The sequence below is a fragment of the Molossus molossus genome, unplaced genomic scaffold, assembly GCF_014108415.1.
Source record: "Molossus molossus isolate mMolMol1 unplaced genomic scaffold, mMolMol1.p scaffold_m16_p_13, whole genome shotgun sequence".
In the NCBI taxonomy this organism is placed as follows: Eukaryota; Metazoa; Chordata; class Mammalia; order Chiroptera; family Molossidae; genus Molossus; species Molossus molossus.
This window is the reverse complement of record NW_023425348.1, coordinates 46,352,243-46,371,113: the sequence shown is the minus strand read 5'-3', so window position 1 is coordinate 46,371,113 and position 18,871 is coordinate 46,352,243. Positions and strand designations below refer to the sequence as shown.

Here is an 18,871-nt window from a genome sequence, read left to right as displayed (position 1 = left end):
CCCGAGCAGCCTTGTGGACACTGACCTGCCAACCTCCCCAACCTTTCCTTTCCAGATGTGTCTCCACCCAGGCCAGATGTTGCCTGTCTCATCCTCCTCAGGGAGAATTTATTTTTAAGTGTCAACATACCACCCACTTCCTGCCAATTTCACGCTCAATAAAGCTCACTCGTTAGCCCTCCTCCTGGGCTCTGAAGTTCTAGGAGGTTTTGAGAAAGCAGAGCTGAGGAGAGGGAATGGGGATGCTTAGGTGCCAAGCCCCATGTGTGCCTGTCATGCTGTGACCCTGGGGGAAGCACCCACCATCCTGGGCCTTAGGTGGTTTATACATCAAGCAGATGCAGACACAAATGACTCAGTTTAGGCATCTCCTCCTCCAGGAAGTCTTCCGTGCCACTCAGGCTGGGTCAGAGCTCCCTCCCCAGATTGGTAGACCTCTGCTCCCCTCTATCTGGCACAACTGAGACTCTGTTGCTTTGTGTCCTGAGGGCCAGTTTATCCATCTTACTGCCTAGAGAAGGTGAACAGTGACCATTGGAGCTAGTTTGGGGAGTGGCCTGGGCAGCTGAAGAGGGTCAAAGCTTCCTCACCAAGACACCCTGAGCTTGGGCAACCATGGCGACCAGGTGACCATGGGCCCAGGCAACTACCCTCTTTCTAGAGATCATATTGTTCAGCTTCCTGTCTCCAGGCAGGACACTTTAACCCAGCACAGATTCACTCATCAAGGCTGAGCTCCATTTCAGCACCTAACAGACCTAGCATCAAGGAAGTTCTTCTGAATGTCTGCCCCCAACTCTTCCTCCTGTACATATTCCAAAGCCCATCTGATGCAACTATGTTCTAGCTGTTATCCTAGGTGAATCCTGTCCATTATCTGAGACATGATCTTTCAGTTGAGCTCAAAGGCCCCTTCTGTCTCAGACATTCCAGGATTCTTATGTAAGTTCATTCTTCAGGGCTTAGCTTCAGCCCTCCTCCTCCAGGAAGCCCTCTCCACACACTCAGCCAAACCATTCACTTCCCCATGAGAGTCCTCTGGGCAGTGACTTTCCTCCTCCTTCTATCTTGACCCCATGTGAGGTACAGCAAGGCTCCGGGCAAAGGTTTGGGGGGCAGGGGAAATGTGGAGCCAGGCACTTACCACTTTGGGGAGCACAGCTGAGAGGGCTTCTTTGACCGCCTGGCGCAAGCCCGCAATGTCGATGACAGAGCCTAAGCTCAGCAAAGCATCCTGGAAGAGAGGAGAGGGCGGTGAGGGCCTTTGCCAGGCAGGTCAGAGCAGCCCCATCTGAGCACGAACTCCCAGCTTAAACCAGAGCCCAAGCTCTCAGACACTGGGATTCCAGCATCTTAGGATCTCAGAATCCAACAAGTCTCAAGGCCTTCGAATGTCCAAGTCCACTCATCTTACGGATGGGAAAACTGGGGCTCAGAGAAAGACCGTGGACCTAGCAAAGAACTCACAGTGAGTCAAGAGGTCAAGTCTAGACTAAACCTCAGATCTTCTGCCCTTTAGCCAAGGACAACTCTGGCACAGTAGGGAAAGCACAAGCTTCTACATTAAAACAAAGAAAAACAAGCAAACAAAAAACCCCTAAATGTGAATCCTAGATCCACTATTTATTAGCAGTGCATGCCTTGGTCAAGTCACTGAGCCTCAGTCTTCTATCTATAAACTGGGGGCCACTATGGCTATCTCCCCCTACAGGTTGATATGAAGATAAAGTGAAACTGAGCCTTAAAAGGTGCCTCCCAGATTACCCACACAGAATAGGTACTCAGCTAAATATCTGAAGAATTTGGGTCCTACTCACTTTCCCCAAAAGGGAGGTGATCTCACCCAGTCTCATTTTTCAGATAGTGAGGGGCTGGGTGGGAGTGGCAAGAGTCCAAGGGATGCAGGAGCCCACAAGGTAGAAGAAACACTGTTGGGCCAGCCCCTCGCAGGTAGGAGGGGAAGGAGAAGTCAGCCTTGACTGCCTCACTGCGTTCCGGTCCCAGGAATAGGCATTGTCCTTGGAGAGCCGGAAGAGAAACAAGAAAGGTCCCTGCTTCTCACTCTATTAACTTGGCCAGAGCCAGGGCGATCAAAGAGAAAGGTACTAGAACAGGGGAGCCAGGGCCAAGGCAGGATTATGACTCATACTGTTCACTCAGCCATGCCCCCCCCGCTAACCCTTGGAAGTGTTTTCTGATGCCTGCCCTGTGGATGACTAGATCTGTGTTCAAAAAGCAAAGTGATTATCTTTAGAATAAAGAAGACATGGCTTGGCCCCCATTCATGTGAAAATGATATGAGGTCGCGGGTCTTAGTGGACCACAATCCCAGCATGAGTCCATAGTGTGAGTATGGCTGCTAGTAAGTTAAAATGCTGAAACTACAGGCTATGTTGATAAAGATCTGTTAACCTGAATGGAGAAGATGACAGCTACCCTGCTCCTATAGTCTAATTAGACCATCCCCAGTGCATTGTGTCTCAGATAAGGACAGGATGAGAATTGGAACCAAGTCCTTTGTGTGACTAAGACTGAAGAACCTGGGTACTTAGCCTAAAGCAGAGCAACCATGGGTCTCAGTCTTCAATTCCAATCTCTCAGGCTGTCCTGGGCAGAGGGGCTGGACTCTGTGGCCCCAGGGACAGATTAGAGACCCATAAGATTTCACAGAAGGCTGCCCTTGGCCCAGTGGGATGAAGGACCTTCTTCCAGGCAAAGCTGTGCTACATAGGCAGATGCCACAGGAGAGAGGGAGGAAGTGAGCTCCCCATCCTTGAGGATGACTACAGAACACAGTCCTGCACTGGGGTCCAGACTTCAGCTCCAGATTTCACTCTTGCATCTACTTGGCTTCAGTCTCCTCCCTACCCTACTCCCTCCTGGTACTATTCCCAGGAGCGGGGAGCAGTGGCCTTTCTCCCAGAATGCTCACTTGGCATTGCTTTCCCCAACCCCCAGCCTCCCTTTGATCCCTCCCACTGCTCAAGGATGAAGACACATTTTGATCATAGAGATATGTCTCTGCCCTTGGACAACAGAAGCTGCTGCTTCCAAACAATACAACTCACAATTTGGATCCGTTGTCCTTAGGCACTCTCGTCACAGGGCACACCCCCTCAGCACCATGCATACCTGGCTGCACAGCCACAGGTTTTCACACCTTCACAGAACACCCTAGCATGCCTTCTGACACCCTCCCGGTACACACACAGGTTCACATGGATGCAGAAGTTTCCTTACAGGTTCTCAAGGGCCAGGACTCAGAAACACCTGCTCGCGTCATATACATGTAGTCCACTGTGGCCTTGAAAGGCCAATTCTGCAGACTAGAGAGAGGAGGAAGAGCTGATGTCTTATATAATCCCAAAATAATGCCTGCCAACCCAGGCTCCTCAGACTGGGGATCCCATGGTAGAGTCCTAGAGGTGGTGCAGGTTTAAGTCAGCTTCTGGCAGGAGACAGTGGGGTGGACAAGCTGAGAGCTGAGGGGCCTTGCCCTGCAGTGTGATATGTGTGTGCATTGGAAGTTGGAGGAGAGGGGCCAAGGTGATGACGTATAAGCCCTGATGTAGGGGGAGAAATTTTTCAAAGCTACAGGCTTGGGACAGTGAAGTGTCCCCATTGGACAGATGAGGAAACTGAGGCTCAAAGAGAAGCAATGCCCCATCTGCGGTCAGCCAACCAGCCAAGGTAAAGCCAAACCCAGAACCCAAGTCTCTAGATCTCCAGGCCCTGTATGGCTCTTGCTCTGCACCTGACCCCCAGTTCCCTCCACAGAGGCCTTAGGAAGAAGAGTCTGTTCTTTGTTCTGAACGGTGGGCTCCTGGACCTGCTCTTTATTCTACCTGTCCGTTATTGGAATTGGTGGGTGTGTGTTTGGACTTTGTTCTGATTGGTCAGTTTTCTGTGTCTCTTTAGGCTGCGGGCAGGATAATGGCAAGGGTGGGGGAACGGGATAGGAAACTTGGGGAGAGTTGGGGCAGCAGCAGGGAGGGGAAGGGCGTTGTATCTAGCCAGTGGGTTGGATGCAAATAGGCCAATGAAGTCTAAGCCTCTCTGACTGGCCCCCTTCTGTCCATCCACTTCCTGGCCCTGCCCTGCCCACCCCAGGAGTGAGGGATGTTGGGTGCAGGAACTGCAGCTGGGAAGGGTCACTTCACCCCTGCCCTCAAAGAGTTCAAGGCTTGTTCAAATGCAATCTCCTCCTTGGACCTTCCACAGATCTCAAAGCAACATCACCTCCTCTGCATCAACTGAAGGAGCAAATAGCTCAAATTCTGAAGCCTATAAGGTGGTGGAGTGGAGAGCAGAGCGGCTGCCGGTGAAGGGAGGAGAGAACCAATGGGAGCAGCAGAGCATGGGAAGTAGGGAAATTCCCCAATGGGAGGCACAGCTGGGGAACTAACAAGGTTCAAGTCAAGAGCTAGAGTCCTGGTAATCTTAAAAAAAAGAGGAAAGGGAAGGGTCAGATATAGTCATACCTGCTCTAATGCATGTCTACACGTCACACATGTACATATCGCCATGCGCACACCACCGCCCAGCATATATCCCACACCCTCACACAAACAGGCACACACGAACAGAAGCGCAGCCACAGACACTTCAGCGCACACACACACACACACACACACACACACACACACACAGCCCAGGCTCAGGGTGGGGTGGAGGAGGTCACATTTCCTGCCTTCGAAGCTTTTTTGAACAAACACCAGTATAAATGTCAGCATAACAACCAGGCAATTTCCCAGACCACAGGGGAGAATGTGTGGTGTATAGGAAAAAAGCAGCAATTTCCACTCCTGTCCCAGATGGATTACGGAAGCTCTGTGTGGCCTTAGCAGGCCTCTTGCCTCTTCTGGGCCTTGGTTTTCTTGTCAGTAAAAAATGAGTTCTTCCGGTTCTGCAACATAGAGTTCTATGGTTTTGTGTTTTAATTCAATGCAGATGGATGCATGGATGGATGGATGGATGGATGGATGGATGGATGGATGGATGGACGGACGGATGGATGGGTGGAGACTTCCTGCTTTCCCCAGCTCCATACCTGTAGCTCTGTGGCTGGAGGTAGGGCTACCCAGCATCACAAACAGTGCCCCTCCCCACTCACTAGTCTTTCACCCCAGGTACTAAGAAAGGGAGCCTGTTCCATTCCAGAGGAGTCAGAGTTTCTCTGGAGCCATCACTGGGACTGCATCAGCATTTCTGCACTTGCTTGGGCAGGGGAGAGGGTCTAGACTAAATTATTATTTTTTAAATAACCCTCACTGGAGGATATTTTTCTATTTATCTTCAGATAGAGTGGGAGGGAGGGAGAAAACAGAATAGAGAGAGAAACATCGACATGAGAGGGACACATCGACTGGCTGCCTCCTGCATGACCCTGACCAGGGCCGGGGATAAACTGCAACCGAGGTACAAGCCCTTGACCGGAATCGAACCCGCAACTCATTGGTCCATGAGCCGATGCTCTAACTGCTGGGCCAAACCCGTCAGGGCTGGACTAAATTACTTTTAACTCCTACATGCCTAGGATCATATGAAGCCAAAGACCTTGGCCTTATGCCTTCTGATGCCACCAGCACAGGGAATAATGCCCTTCTTGAGGGTCAGTGTCACTGTCACAACCTGCTCTCCTGTCCTGTCTTCATGAATTTCTATGTCTTTCCCCACCTCCATAACTGCCCATTGTTCTCCCTGCAGCCTGGAACCACCCCTCCCTCTCTGGAAGGAGGCCTCTCAGTGCCCCTCACAGTGGCCTAGAAGAAAATCAAATATCAAAATAACATCAAATGCATTAGTTAAATACCTCCCAAGACTCAAGTTGTGTTCCTGGGACAGGCCATTCATACTGATTCTTCCAATTCTGCTTATTCTAGATCCCCTGTGTGGCTTGGGGTGGGGAGCCCTCTTCTTCAGGCACGGGTGTCCCCTTCTCTAAAGGAGGGAGCTCCTTCAAGACCGTCCAGGACCCTGGAGCCCCTCTCCCTCTCTAGTCCTCTTTCCTTACCTCTGGGGCTGTCTGTGTCTCCCTCAGACTTCGTCTCTCCAAACTCTCCCTCCTCTCCATGTCTCCCTCAGGGCACGTCCATCTCTTTCACAGGCTGCTCTCCTGTCTCATCTCCAAGAGGCTCGATGTTTCTTCCCACCTCCAAATCCTCTCCTCTCGGGGCTTCTCCTGCCCCCTGTCCTGCACACTCCTGCCCTGCCCACTTCATCTGTCCTTCCCCAAACCTCCAAGTAGTCACCTTGAGAACTTGGGGAGGAACTACCTGACCCAACATGAGCATCTACAGAGTGGGGGGACCCCAGAAAGGCAGCCCTGTTGGGAGAAATCAGGGGTGCCAAGGCAGGTGCCATCTGCACTCTTTTGCTTCCTACCTCCCATTCTGGTGGGCAATGTACATAGTCCCTGATCCTTCCATTGAACAGAGCTTTCAAAGACAAAGGAGCAAAACTCTTTCTGTGCCCAGCATGTGCGTGGTTCTAGCAAGCCCAGATGCTCCATCAGGGTGACTGGCAGGACTCCCCCAAAGGGGGCTTCCTGGGGACCCAGGTCTTGGACCCCAGCCTGAGCCTGAGCACCCCAAGCTTATTCTGCGACCCTCACAGCCCTCGCAGCCTGGCCCTGTGGACTTGGAGGCTCTACAAGGAAGTGGGAGAGGTGGCCCCTCCCCTCCTGCCACCCTCGTCTGCCACCTGCCCAAGGAGCTTGCTGACCTAGTGCTTTAAATACAAAGAGAAGAGCTGCCCAGGAGTACTTAGATCTTACAGCTCCACACTTCCCCTCAACAAGGCTGAGCTGGACCTGTGGCAGGAGACTAGAGGAGAGAGGCTTGGTGACCCTCAGAGACTGGATCTGAAGGAACCAGAAGGAGAGAGACCCAGGCCACAGCTGGGCAAGCTCAAGTGTCAGTGCCCTGCTTGCATGGCTTTGGGAAGGAGAAGGCACCTTTCTCAAGCTCCTCCTGTGTGCTAGAAGTGTCCACCAGTGGCTCCCAAACTTAAATGTGAACCCCCTGGAGGGCCTGTTAACATGCAGATTGCTGGGCCCCCCTCCAGAGTTTCCGACACAGTGGGTCTGGGATGAGGCCAAGAATTTTCATTTCCCAGACATTCTTAGATGCTGCTGATGCTGCTGGCCCAGAGACCACAGTTTAAGACCCAGAGACAGGCACTCTCTCTAATCCTCCTACAGTCCCTGGGAGGTGCCTCTCTGACCATCCCATTTCATTTTATTAAAAAAATTTTTCTTTATTGATTTTTAGAGAGACAGGAAGGGGTGGGGGAGAGAGAAACATCGATGAGCGAGAACATTGCTTGGCCGCCTCCTGCATGTCCCCCACTGGGGTTCGAGCCCACAACCTAGGCATGTGCCCTGACCGGGAATCGAACTGGCAACTTCTTGGTGCATGGGTGGGCTGGGCTGACCATGCCATTTTATAGGTGAGGAGGTTACAGATGAGAGAGGAGGGCCTTGCTCAGGTGAGAATGAACGCTCTCGGGCAGCGAGTCCCTGAGGGAGCCTTCTCAGGGAAGGCCCAGAGGAGGGTGCTGCAAGGAGAGTCATGTAAGATACTGGAGCCATTTGGTGGGACAGTGGGGCCACACTTGGGACCAGGGCATATGGAGGGACCACTTGGAGCTGAGGAGCCAGCCCTAACGGAGGGCCTGCCCTAGTCCCCTCCTCCTCCCCTATCTTTCTCTTCCTCTCTGTCCTCCTTTGTTTCCCCCCACCCCCCACCCCCCACCCCCCGCCTCCCTCCTCCCACCCTTTGCAGACTCCAGCTTCAGTTGTTACTCCGACAGGGCCGCGTCTCCAGCCTCCGAGCCACACTGGAGACACGTGCACTGTAGAATACACCTGAGCCCAGTCCTGGCGCCACCCCGTGTCCCCACCTTCCGAATGAGCTAGTCCAGTAGTCACAACTAGCTCCTCCCAGGCGCTTCACCCTTTCTAAGCCAGTCTCAGCTTCTACTTAAAAAAAAAATTTTTTTATCCTCGCCGAGGACATTTTTGCATTTATCTTCAGATAGAGCGGGAGGGAGAAAGTGGAGGAGAGAGAGACAGAAACATTGATGTGAGAGAGACACATCGACTGGCTGCCACCCACACAACCAGAGCCCGGAGACAAGCTGCAACCGAGGTGCGTGCCCTTAGCGGGAACCGGACCCCGGGCTCTCTGGTCTGCAGGCCAACGCTCTAACCGCTGAGCAAAACTGCCCAGGGCTCAGCTTCTAGTTTAGCTCCTGCCTCCTTCAGAATGGTGCCCTGACTGTCCCAGGCCCCCTGGATCCCTCAAGGACTAGGTTTGGGGGTGGATGAGGGTTGGGAAGGGGAAAGAAGGAAGGAATTGTGTGAACACTCAGATCTCTGAAGGCCTGGCTCACTGGGAACCCGCAGTCCCTAGCACAGGGCTGAGGTCAGAAAAGGAGGGGACGAGGGAGCAGCCAGAGTGGGCAGAGGGAGGGAGGCAAGAGCTGGGTGTGGGGAGGGAACATGGCCCCAGGAGGCAGACAGACCAAGGGGACCAGGACGGGCTCAGTGCTCCTCCTGCACCCTCCCCACCTTCAGCTGCCTCCACAGGGCAGAGCCAACAGTGCCTCCATCTCCACTGCCCACATCCTCCGCCATGCCACTGCCTCTCCTCAGGCAGCATCCCCTTCATCACTGCTGTCCCAGTCATCTTGGTCACCTGATGCCTTTACTGTCCTAGACTCTTGGCCAGGGGTCCATGTGGGCAGTTAGGCACACTGAGCCATCACAAGGAGGCAGAGGTAAGCTTGCTGTGAGTCAGTCATACCACAAAAGACAAGCCTAAACCATAAGGAGGGGTGAGGTCCCTGTCCCCAAGGGTGTGCAAGGGTCAGGGGTGGGAATGAGGCAGGAGTTGGGGTGCTGCCAGGTAGTCTGTGCCCTGTCTTGGTGAGTTTAGCTATCCCCGATTCTGGCCTGAGCTCTGTTTCTGTCTCTCAGCCTCCCTGGGTTCTCCATGTCTGTCCCTCTTGCTGGCTGTTCTTCTGTGGTATGTGTCTCTCCCACTGCCTTACTGCTTGGTCCCATGACTGTATTTGGCTCTATCTTCAGGGCCTGGCCCATCCCAGCTGTTCCCCAAATCCCGGGGGGAGCGGAGTATGAGAGACTTCAACAGACACAGACCAATTCAGAGGCAGAGGGACAAACAAGACTGAAGAGGGGACTCTGGGGACAGCGGCTGGGGAGGGCCACATGGCCAGAGTCATACAGCCTTCTCGGTCCTGAGGGGAGAACCCTGAAGAGAAAGCCTGAGCTGGAAGAAGTGGGGTCCACCCTTTCCCTCTACACTGACTCCTTGGCCCCTCCTTCTCCCTGCCCCTGGAGGAATGTGTGAGCACTTTTATTTTTCCTAAAAATAGCCCTCAGTATTGGGGGTTGGAGTGAGGAATCTCTGGGCAGGATTCATTTCAAGCATGCCCCTGCCTCCGGGCTCCCATCCATGATGTCCCCCAGAGTGGAAACCCCTATGAGTTGTTCCCTACCCCACCTGCTGTCAAACACCAATCTGGCTGTGTCCCTTGCATAAGACTTGCGTGGTTCCTGGGCCCAGGCGCTCAGCACCCAGGCCTCGTTGGGAGCTGTTTGAAAAGCTCTAAGCTCCTTGACAGAGACTGCTGTTCCTGTGACTCCAGCGGTCTAGGCTCCCAAGCTCCAGCCTCTTTCCAGCTCTCCGACCTTGCTCCCCACACCTCTCCGTCCTTCCCACCTCCGGTTCTTGGCGCCTCCATTTTCATCTCCTGTCCTGGGATGTCCTCCCTTCTCCTTCCCGTCCTTCCAGGCCTGGTCTTCGTCCTCCTGCTCTAGTGCCCTGTTCCCGCTGTGCTATTCTGCTTCCCTGGTCCTGCCCTCCATGTGCGCCTCCCCTGCACTGCTTCTGGGCAGATCAGCAAGGATCCGAGCAGAAGCTGGCACTGAGGCTCAGCCCCTCTCCAGGAAGGGGACGTGGGTGGAAAGACACTGCCGGCTCCGGGGCCCTGCACCCTGCCCTGAAATCTGGACTCTATCGGCCCCTCCACCTCCCACACCAGCCTTGGTTTTCTCTTCTGCACCCTAGGCCTGGAATGTCTCTCAATTTTAGTCTCCAGAGGATAGATAGTCCATCCAGTCTCCCCTTTTTCTTGCCTCCATTCTCTAGATGGGGAACTGAACCACGGAGAGAGAGGTGATGGGCCCAGGAGCCCACTGGGGCTGGCCATGGACCTGGTCACGCTGCATCATATGCAGGGTTCCATCAGCAGGGCTCCAGAGGCAGGGCAGGCTCCCCACACAACCCACCCACCCCGCCCCGGCAAGCAGCCTGGCATCCACAGTTATTTGTCTTTGGAGGGTCCAGGAAGCCAGAGGACAAACATCCGGCGTCTCTGGAACTTCTCCCTACTCTCTCCATCCCAAGGATCCGGGAGCCACGAGCAGGCGTGTGCTCCGCACGCACACGCACGCACACACGCACACAGACACGCACACACACAAACCCAGGGCTGGGTAAACACGTGAGCCCAGGAGATCTCATGCGATTGCTGTGCCTGTGAAGCTGTGCAAATCCTTCCGAAGCCTGGAAGATAGCCTAGAGACATGGTGATGCCTCCCACAGACCCTACGTAATTTTTATCTTGGAAATCAAAATGAAAATTGCTTTTGTATGACTTGTTTTGATTGCAAAATTCTGGTTTCACTCATCAAAACTGACCTTTTCGCCCTGGCCGGTTTGGCTCAGCGGTTAGAGCATTGGCCGGCAGACCAGAGAGGCCCGGGTTCGGTTCCCGCTGAGGGCATGTACCTCGGTTACAGTTTGTCCCTGGCCCTGGTTGGGGCTGTGTGGGTGGCAGCCAGTCGATGTGTCTCTCTCACATCGATGTTTCTCTCTCTCTCTTTCCTCCTCTCTCCCTCCCACTCTATCTGAAGATAAATACAAAAGTGTCCTCAGGTGAGGATAAAAAAAACCTGACCTTTTCTCTCACTTCATGGGAGCTCCTGCTGTGTTGGTGACATGTGTGGCCTGCCCATTAGTTGTCCATAGAGCATGTCCCTACGGGCCATCATGTGACCACAGCAGAATGTCCCTTGAGTCTCGTGTGAAAGCATGTGGGGCCGTGCTTCTGTAGGAGAACGTGCATGAGAATGTGAGTGTGTGATCACCCGTGTCCAGTCTGTGCATGAGCCATCTGCGTGTGCAGCGGCTACCACAGCCTGTGTCTGAGTCCGGGTGAGCCTGGGTGTGTGCGGTGAGTGTGTGTCTGTCTGGGTGTATGGCTGAGAGTGTTGGCATCTGTGCTTGTGGAAGGTCTTATTCTCCTCCCCAGGTCCCCCATCACCTCTGCCAGGCCTGGGCTCACATCCTTACCCTGCCATGTGTCACCTGTGTGGCATTGGACCGGTCTTTTAACCCTTCTGGGCAGTTTCCTCTTCTATAAAATGGTGCTTTCTCTCAGCACCTGCTGAGAAGACTAACCTGGAACCACAGAGTCCTGCTTCAACTGGCTCCCAGCAGGGGACTAGGCCACCTCTGCACACGCAAGAGAGGTGACCCCAACCCCCTGGGCACATGCAGCCCTGAGGGCAAGGACTGGCAGTGGGGGAACTGGGCTGGATGCCAGCACTGCCCCACCTCTGCGGGAGGCCCTGTGCGAGGGACAGCCTGCGAAGTTAGAAGCAGTGGCCCTCAGGTGACCAAGAAACAGCAACTGCCCCCACTCCAAGTGTGCAGCCTGGGTCTAAAGGTCTCTGACACTGGCACCAGGGTGGACATGTTCCAGATGAGGCTCTGAGGACACCCACCCCCTCCGAACTTCCCCTGGGCTCTGTCCCCTCTGCCCATCCTCCACCAGTCCATCCATAAAGCCCAAGAGGAGGCCTTCTGAGGCCACGAAGGGGACCGAGCAGACCTCCGCAGAGCAGCTAGGCTCAGAGACCCCTCTTCCCCCGGCCCAACTCCCACTGTCAGACAGGGAGACTGAGACTGAAAAAGACCAGGGAAAGTAGGGCAGAGACTGACATCCCTCAGAAGAGGGGGGGGGGGGGTGGTTAGAGATAAACCACAGAACTTATATGCATGTATGCATGACCAATAGACATGGACAACAAAGTGCGGATGGGGGTACCAATGGGGTAAAAAGGAGAAACATCTGTAACAAAAAAATAAATTAATTTATTAAAATAAAAAGAAAGAAAGAGAGAGAGAGAGAGAGAGAGAGAGAAAGAAAAAAGAAAGAAAGAAAGGAAGAAAGAAAGAAAGAAAGAAAGAAAGAAGAAAGAAAGAAGAAAGAAAGAAAGAAAGAAAGAAAGAAAGAAAGAAAGAAAGAAAGAAACCAGGGATCCTCCCAGGGCACAAGTGAACCTGGTCAGCCCAAGCTTCTGTTTCAAGACTTCTGTCTTGTTGGAGTTGGGGAGATCCAAGCTTTGGACTCTGTTGGCTCTAAAAGGGAACCCAAGGGAGTGTGTGTGTGTTGGGGGGGGGGTGTCCTTCCTGAGACAGGCTTTTCGAGACCTGTGCCCTCAGCTGTTGATACCCATCCTCACCCTCCCGACCAGGGCCAGATCCCCTACTGGTGTGATTAACCAAATTAAGGGGTTTTTTTCTTCAGTAAATTGCATCGGCTTAATTGAATGAGGCTGCAGGAGCCTGGGCTGGAGGCTGACAATGGGTGAAGACGGCAGGAGCCTGGGGGGGACAAAAGGGGGGGTGGCACTGGCAATGCTGAGCAGGGGACAGCAGGGTCGCGGGCAGAGGAGAGCACCACTCATTCAGCACAGCCTCTCTGCACGCCCACTAGCGCTCCATCACCTAGGCGCCTGGGCCAAGCGATTTGAGGAACGGTACCCCACGAGAGACCACCGAGCGTTTGCTTAGTGCCGGGTTCTGTTCATTTAAAAGCACTATTTCATGTAATCCTCCTAACAGCCCCATTTTCTACTTGAGGGAATTGAGGTTCAAAGATAAAATGATTGCTAAGTGTCAGAGCCAGACAGGGCTGTCTGACACCGCAGCCCTGGCTCTTACCCAGTGCCCACAGCCTCCCACTGACGGGCTCCCATCCTGCCTCCAAGAAGCCCTCCTGGGAGGTTCAGAGGAAGGACCCAGACACCATTTCTGTCCCTATCATGCGCCTCTCCTCTCCCACTCCACGCTGTCTGTCCTCCCTCCGATGGTCAGCAGCTGAGGCTGGGGCAGTCCAACGTGGATCCCCCCCCCATCATCTACAGCACACCCGTGACCCCTCTTGCTCCCGTACAGTGTTCCACTCTGTGTCCCACGCATCACCCAGGATAGGCACAGGGACGCGATCACTGTCACCTTCACATGGCATGTCCCACATACTCAGTAACACAGTCATTTCACGGTGTCCACAGTATCACACATCACTGGTGTCACAGGGCCACCCATGGTGAAACTATCACTCTCAACGTCACTCAGGGTGCCCCATCCCCAATGTCACACACCACGCCCAATGTCCATAAGGTCCTGCTCACACAGCACCACACACACAGTTCCAAGCTGGCTCTGTGTTGCCACCACATTTCAATGCCATTCAGGACTTTCTGACCCTAATAAAATCCACCTTTGATGAAATGACAAGATTTACTTTAAAATATTTCAGCAGCTCTGGCCGGTTTAGCTCAGCAGTTAGAGTATCGCCCCGCGAACCAAAGAGTCCCAGGTTTGATTCTGGCCAAGGGCACGTACCTCGGTTGCAGTTCATCCTGGGCCCCGGCTGGGGTCGTGTGGGGGGCAACCAATCGATGTGTCCCTCTCACACTGATGTTTCTCTCTTTCTTTCTCCCTCCCTCCCTCCCGCTCTATCTGAAGATAAATGGAAAAATATCCTCAGGTGAGGATTAAAAAAAAACAGCAAAGCAACCTACAAAATAGGAGAAAATATTTGCAGATCTTACATGTGATAAGGGGGATATATATACTTTTTATCCTCACCCAAGGACATTTTTCCACCACTTTTTTATTCAGATAGTGCAGGAGGGAGAGAGAGAGAGAGAGAAACATCGACACGAAAGGGACTCATCAGTGGCTGCCACCCGCACAACCCAGCCAGGGCCGGGGACCAACTGCAACCGAAGTACATGCCCTTAGCGGGAACCAAACCCGGGCCTCTGTGGACCGCAGGCCAACGCTCTAACCGCTGAGCCAAACTGGCCAGGGCCAGAATATATTTTTTAAAAGTCCTACAACTCAACCATAAAACAAAAGACCTGATTTAAAAATGGGCAAAAGACTTGAATAGACATTTCTCCAAAGAAGATATACACAAATGATTGGGAAGCACACAAAAAAGATGCTTAACATCACTGATCATTAGGGAAACGCAAATCGAAACCACAGTGAAAGACCACTCCACACCATTAGAATGACTACTGTAAAATAAATGAATAGATAAAATAACAAGTGTTGCCAAGGATGTGGAGAAATTGGAACCCTACTGGTATACTATTGATGGGAATGTAAAATGGTATAGCTACTGTGGAAACAGTATGGTGTTTCTCAGATTTTTAAAATAAAATTATCACATGATCCAGCTATTCCACTTCCGGGTATATATCTAGAAAAACTGAAAGCATAATTGTGGCCCTGGCCGGTTTGGCTCAGCGGTTAGAGCGTAGGCCTGCGGTCTGGAGAGACCTGGGTTCAGTTCCCGCTAAGGGCACGTACCTCGGTTGCAGTTTGTCCCCAGCCTTGGTCGGGTCGTGTGGGTGGCAACCACTCGATGTGTCGCTCTCACGTTGATGTTTCTCTCTCCTCTCACTTTATCTGAACAAAATATCGAAAAATGTCCTCGGGTGAGGATAAAAAAAAAAAAAGAAAGCATAATTGTGAAGGGATATTTGCATACCTATGTTCATAGCAGCGTTATACACAACAGCCAAAAGGTGAAAGCCACCCAAGGGTCCATCAATGGATGAATGGCGAAATAACATGTGTATATACGCACGATAGAATATTATTAAGCCTCAAAAACGAAGGAAATTCTGACACAGAGGACAACACTGAAGAACCTTGAGGACATTACCCAAAGTGAAATAAGCCAGTCACAAAAGGACAAATGCTGTATGTCCTACTTGTATGAGGTTCCCGGAGCAGCAAATTCAGAGACAAAAAGTAGAATGGTGGTTGCCAGGGGTGGTGGAAGGGGAGGTGTTTAATGGGTGAAAGTTTTGTTTTGCAAAATGAAAAGGTTCTGGAGATTGGTTGCACATCAATGTGAACATACTTAACCCTACTAAACCATTTGCTTAAAAATGGGTAAGATGCCCTGGCTGGTGTAGTGCAGTGGTTAGAGCATCTGCCCATGCACTGAAGGGTCACAGGTTCAATTCCTCATCAAGGGTACCTGGGTGCGTGAGGGGGACAACCAATCAGGTGTTGATTTCTCTCTCTCTCCCCTGCCCTCTCTCCCACCCACTCTTTCTAAAACTCAATGGAAAAAATATCCTTGGGTGAGGATTAAAAAGAAAATGGTTAAGATGGTAATTTTTATGTTTTGTATATTTTACCATAATTTAAAATTTTTTATAAAGTACTTTAGGGAAGAAAATGAAAAAAAGGAGGAAGGAGTGATAGATGAACAGAATGTACTCAAATCTTGATAACTGTTAGATTTGGGTGATGGGCATGTGGCAAGATTATTGTATTATTCTCTCTATTATTGTGTGTTTAAAATAGTCCATAATGAAACAATTTTACCCTCCCTTGATCTCACGCCTCTTTCCAGCATCCACGCCCCTTCTCTACGTCCTCCACAACCAAACGCTTCAAAGGGCTGACCATGCTCTGTCTTCACCTCCCTCACACCATCTGCACAGGCCATCTGGCTTCCGGCCCCACCTTGTCACTGACACGGTTCTTGTCAGTCAGGCTCGTGTATATGGCCCAGGCCAGCACAACCTCCCAGCCCCCACCTGACCTCATGGTGCAGCAGCAAGCTTTCTGCGTTAAGCCTCTCCCCTCCCACCCTCCTGGTCCCCTAACCCTCCCTGACCACTCCTCTGTCTCTACTGCTCCTTCATTCCTCCCCAGCCTCTAGGTGACCGAGTAGGCGAGCCTCAGGCTAGGGGCTGGGGGCTCAGTCCTGACCTCTCCCTAGGTCATCCCAGCCAGATCCACGGTTTAATATTTGGCCAACTCCCAAATATATCCCCAGCCTGCCCTCTGCTGCCCACTGGACATCTTCGCCTGGGTGTTTGACTTACCTCCGAAACAGTTCTCTTCATTTCTGCCTCCTTGCTCGCCCCGATCCCGCTAACCCTGACCTTCCTCCAGTCTTCACCCATCTCAGTAACCTCTGCACCATCCATCAGTTGTTCTTCACGTGAAAAACCATTTTCCCTTTGGCTTGTCAGCAAATTCTGTCATTTCTACCTTCCAAATATCTCTGAAGTTCATCCATTTCTCTCCAACTCTTCCGCCATCCCCCAGGCCAGGTACCACTGCCCGGGCTGAGTAGCCTCCCACCTGTCTGCCCGCCTCCTCTCAGCCCTTCCGATTCGTCCCCCACACATGCTCTGCAGCCACAGCGCCACTCCCCTGCCGGACCCCACCGGGGTCTTCCCACACAGCGTCACACACAGTGTCACGTGCTCACATTTCACATGGCCACAGCCGTGACAAACAGCATCACACACCCATGTCAGGCTCAGGGCCGCGCAGCACCACACTGGTTTCCAGACTTCTGATGCCACTCCATGGCACACCCTCGGCTGCACGCTCAGCCTCACTCTTTCAGAAGCTTGGGCCACACACTCAGTTTCACAATTCAGTGTCAGACACCCGGACCACAAATTCAGGGCCACGCCTGTTGTTGCACAGTATCATTCACCCACATTTACATATTTGATCCTCATGACGTCACACCCTCAACGTCACACACTTGGTGTCACTCGATATCACACCCAGGGTCACACTCAATGACTCACCCACTCTCCACTTAGTGTCCCATGATCAAGGTCATATATTTGATATCACACATCACATGCTCAGTGTCACACTCTCAGAAGACACTCACTGCCCCACAATTAGGGTCTCCATGTCACCCCGACATCACTCAGGACCCCACAAGCTCCCCTCTCCCCGCCCCGCAGGGTAATCGCAGAGCTGTTGCCCCATGTCAAGGTTGTTTCCTGTTGTTGTGCTCCAAGTCCTTAGCCACTGCTGGTTCCTCCAAGAATTTCCTGTTGTCAGGCCCCATCAGGCCTGGCCCAGCCTGTGACACACAGCCCAAAGCCCAAGAGCTGACCCGCAGGAACCCCGGGCCCTCTGCCTCTCATCTGGCGGGACTCACGGGATTTTCCCCATTAGTCAGCCTCGCCCCGTCTCTGCTTGTGTTCCCAAGTTCCCGAGCTTGTGCTGGTTCCACTGCAAGGGCTCCTGGGCCTGGCCCCTCCCAGGTGCCCAGGCCTGTGCTTCCCAGGAGAGGTGCCCGTGGGCAGCCTGGAAGAAGCTGACTCCACTGTCTGACTAGCTCGGGACAAGACCTTAGCTGGTCCAGGGGCTCAGTCTGAAGCTGCTGGGAGCCGGAGGAGGGGGACAGGCAGTAGACAGGGAAGGACGAAGGGTTAGGGGTTAGAGAGTTAGGGAAGGCTTCCAGGAAGCCAGCTGAGGGCTGGAAATAAGAGGAAGAAGAAAAGACTTCCCAGGTTGGGGCACCAGACGGGAGCAAAGGCCTGGAGGCAGGAACGCGAAAGAGCAAGGCTGACAAGGATGAAGGCAGGAACACGAGAGAGGAGGAGGTTATGTTGTGGGATTTGGAGAGAAACCAGTTTCTTTCCCATTAGCTCGCTCCTCTCCTCCAAACCAGCGTTCAGATTCTGGCTTCAAGCAGGAGCCTCAGGGCACGCCCTTCCTGCCCTGCCTTTGGGCCCCCAACAGATTGCCCCCAACAGCTGCCAAGCCCCTCACCTCCTGCCCCAGGTCAGCCCGCAGGAAGGACACGCAGAGGCCAGCACACGCTCCCCACACGGCCTGAGATAAATATTTCCCGAGAAACGGAACTTGTTCTCTCTGTGTTTACAGCCAAGGGCCAGGCAGGGTGGTGGGGGAAGGGCCAGCCAGAGAAACCTCATCCTGGGCCCAAAGTATCTAGCCCAGCACCTCCTCAGACCTGCTGTGTGCCCCTGAGCCAGTCCCTAGCTCTCTGTGAGCCTCCATTCTAAGCCCGAGTGGGCCGGACCTCCCAGGGCCTTGGCCGGCCCACAAGCCTCACCCCGTCTCAGCCTGAGGCTTCTCTGGGTGCCAGTCCCTGGTGCTTGATGCCACCGCTTCAGGTGAACCTTCTCTGATGGCAGGACTTGTGTCTGCCCATCTCTGCCTTGTCCTCAGTTAGTCAGGGGTATGAACAGATGGATGGACAGACCGACAGAGAGACAGGCTGGAGTGGTAGCTGAGACCGCCTCCCTGGCCCAAGTCCCTGTACAGCCCAGGCCTGTGCAGCCCAACAGGTGGGCACAGACAGATGGCAGGGCCTCAGGGCCCCTGTGGATGACAGATGCTGTGCTAAGTTGTTGGCAGCAGCTCCCTGGGGCCACAGGGCATCATTAAGGCCACTTGCTCTGATGTGCAGAATCCAGGAGGAGGCTGACACATCTGCCCATTAGAAGCGCTCACTCAAGACTCTAATATACGGATCTGAAAAGTCCTGCCTGCAGCAGCCCTTCCAGCCTCAACCCAGTGCTCCCTGCCCAGTCGCCTGGGCTCCAGGGACATTGACCCTTCTCCGGAGAGAGCGGCAGCCCGCGGGGGTGCACAGCCCTCCTTTCACCTGCGAAGCTGTTCTCAGCCCCGTGGCAATCCCCCCTTACACGACCACCCTGGCTCTGGGCCCTCCCCAG

General features: G+C 53.2%; 1 protein-coding gene across 1 annotated transcript in view; it reads right to left on the bottom strand.

Annotated features, from left to right (window-relative positions):
* PDE2A (phosphodiesterase 2A) overlaps positions 1–18,871 on the bottom strand; it is a 63,750-nt gene that overhangs the window by 29,723 nt on the left and 15,156 nt on the right. Inside the window, exon 3 of the mRNA XM_036258962.1 lies at positions 1,145–1,234. Within this exon, the coding sequence (XP_036114855.1) occupies positions 1,145–1,234 (90 nt within the window). The remainder of the gene's footprint in view (positions 1–1,144; positions 1,235–18,871) is intronic.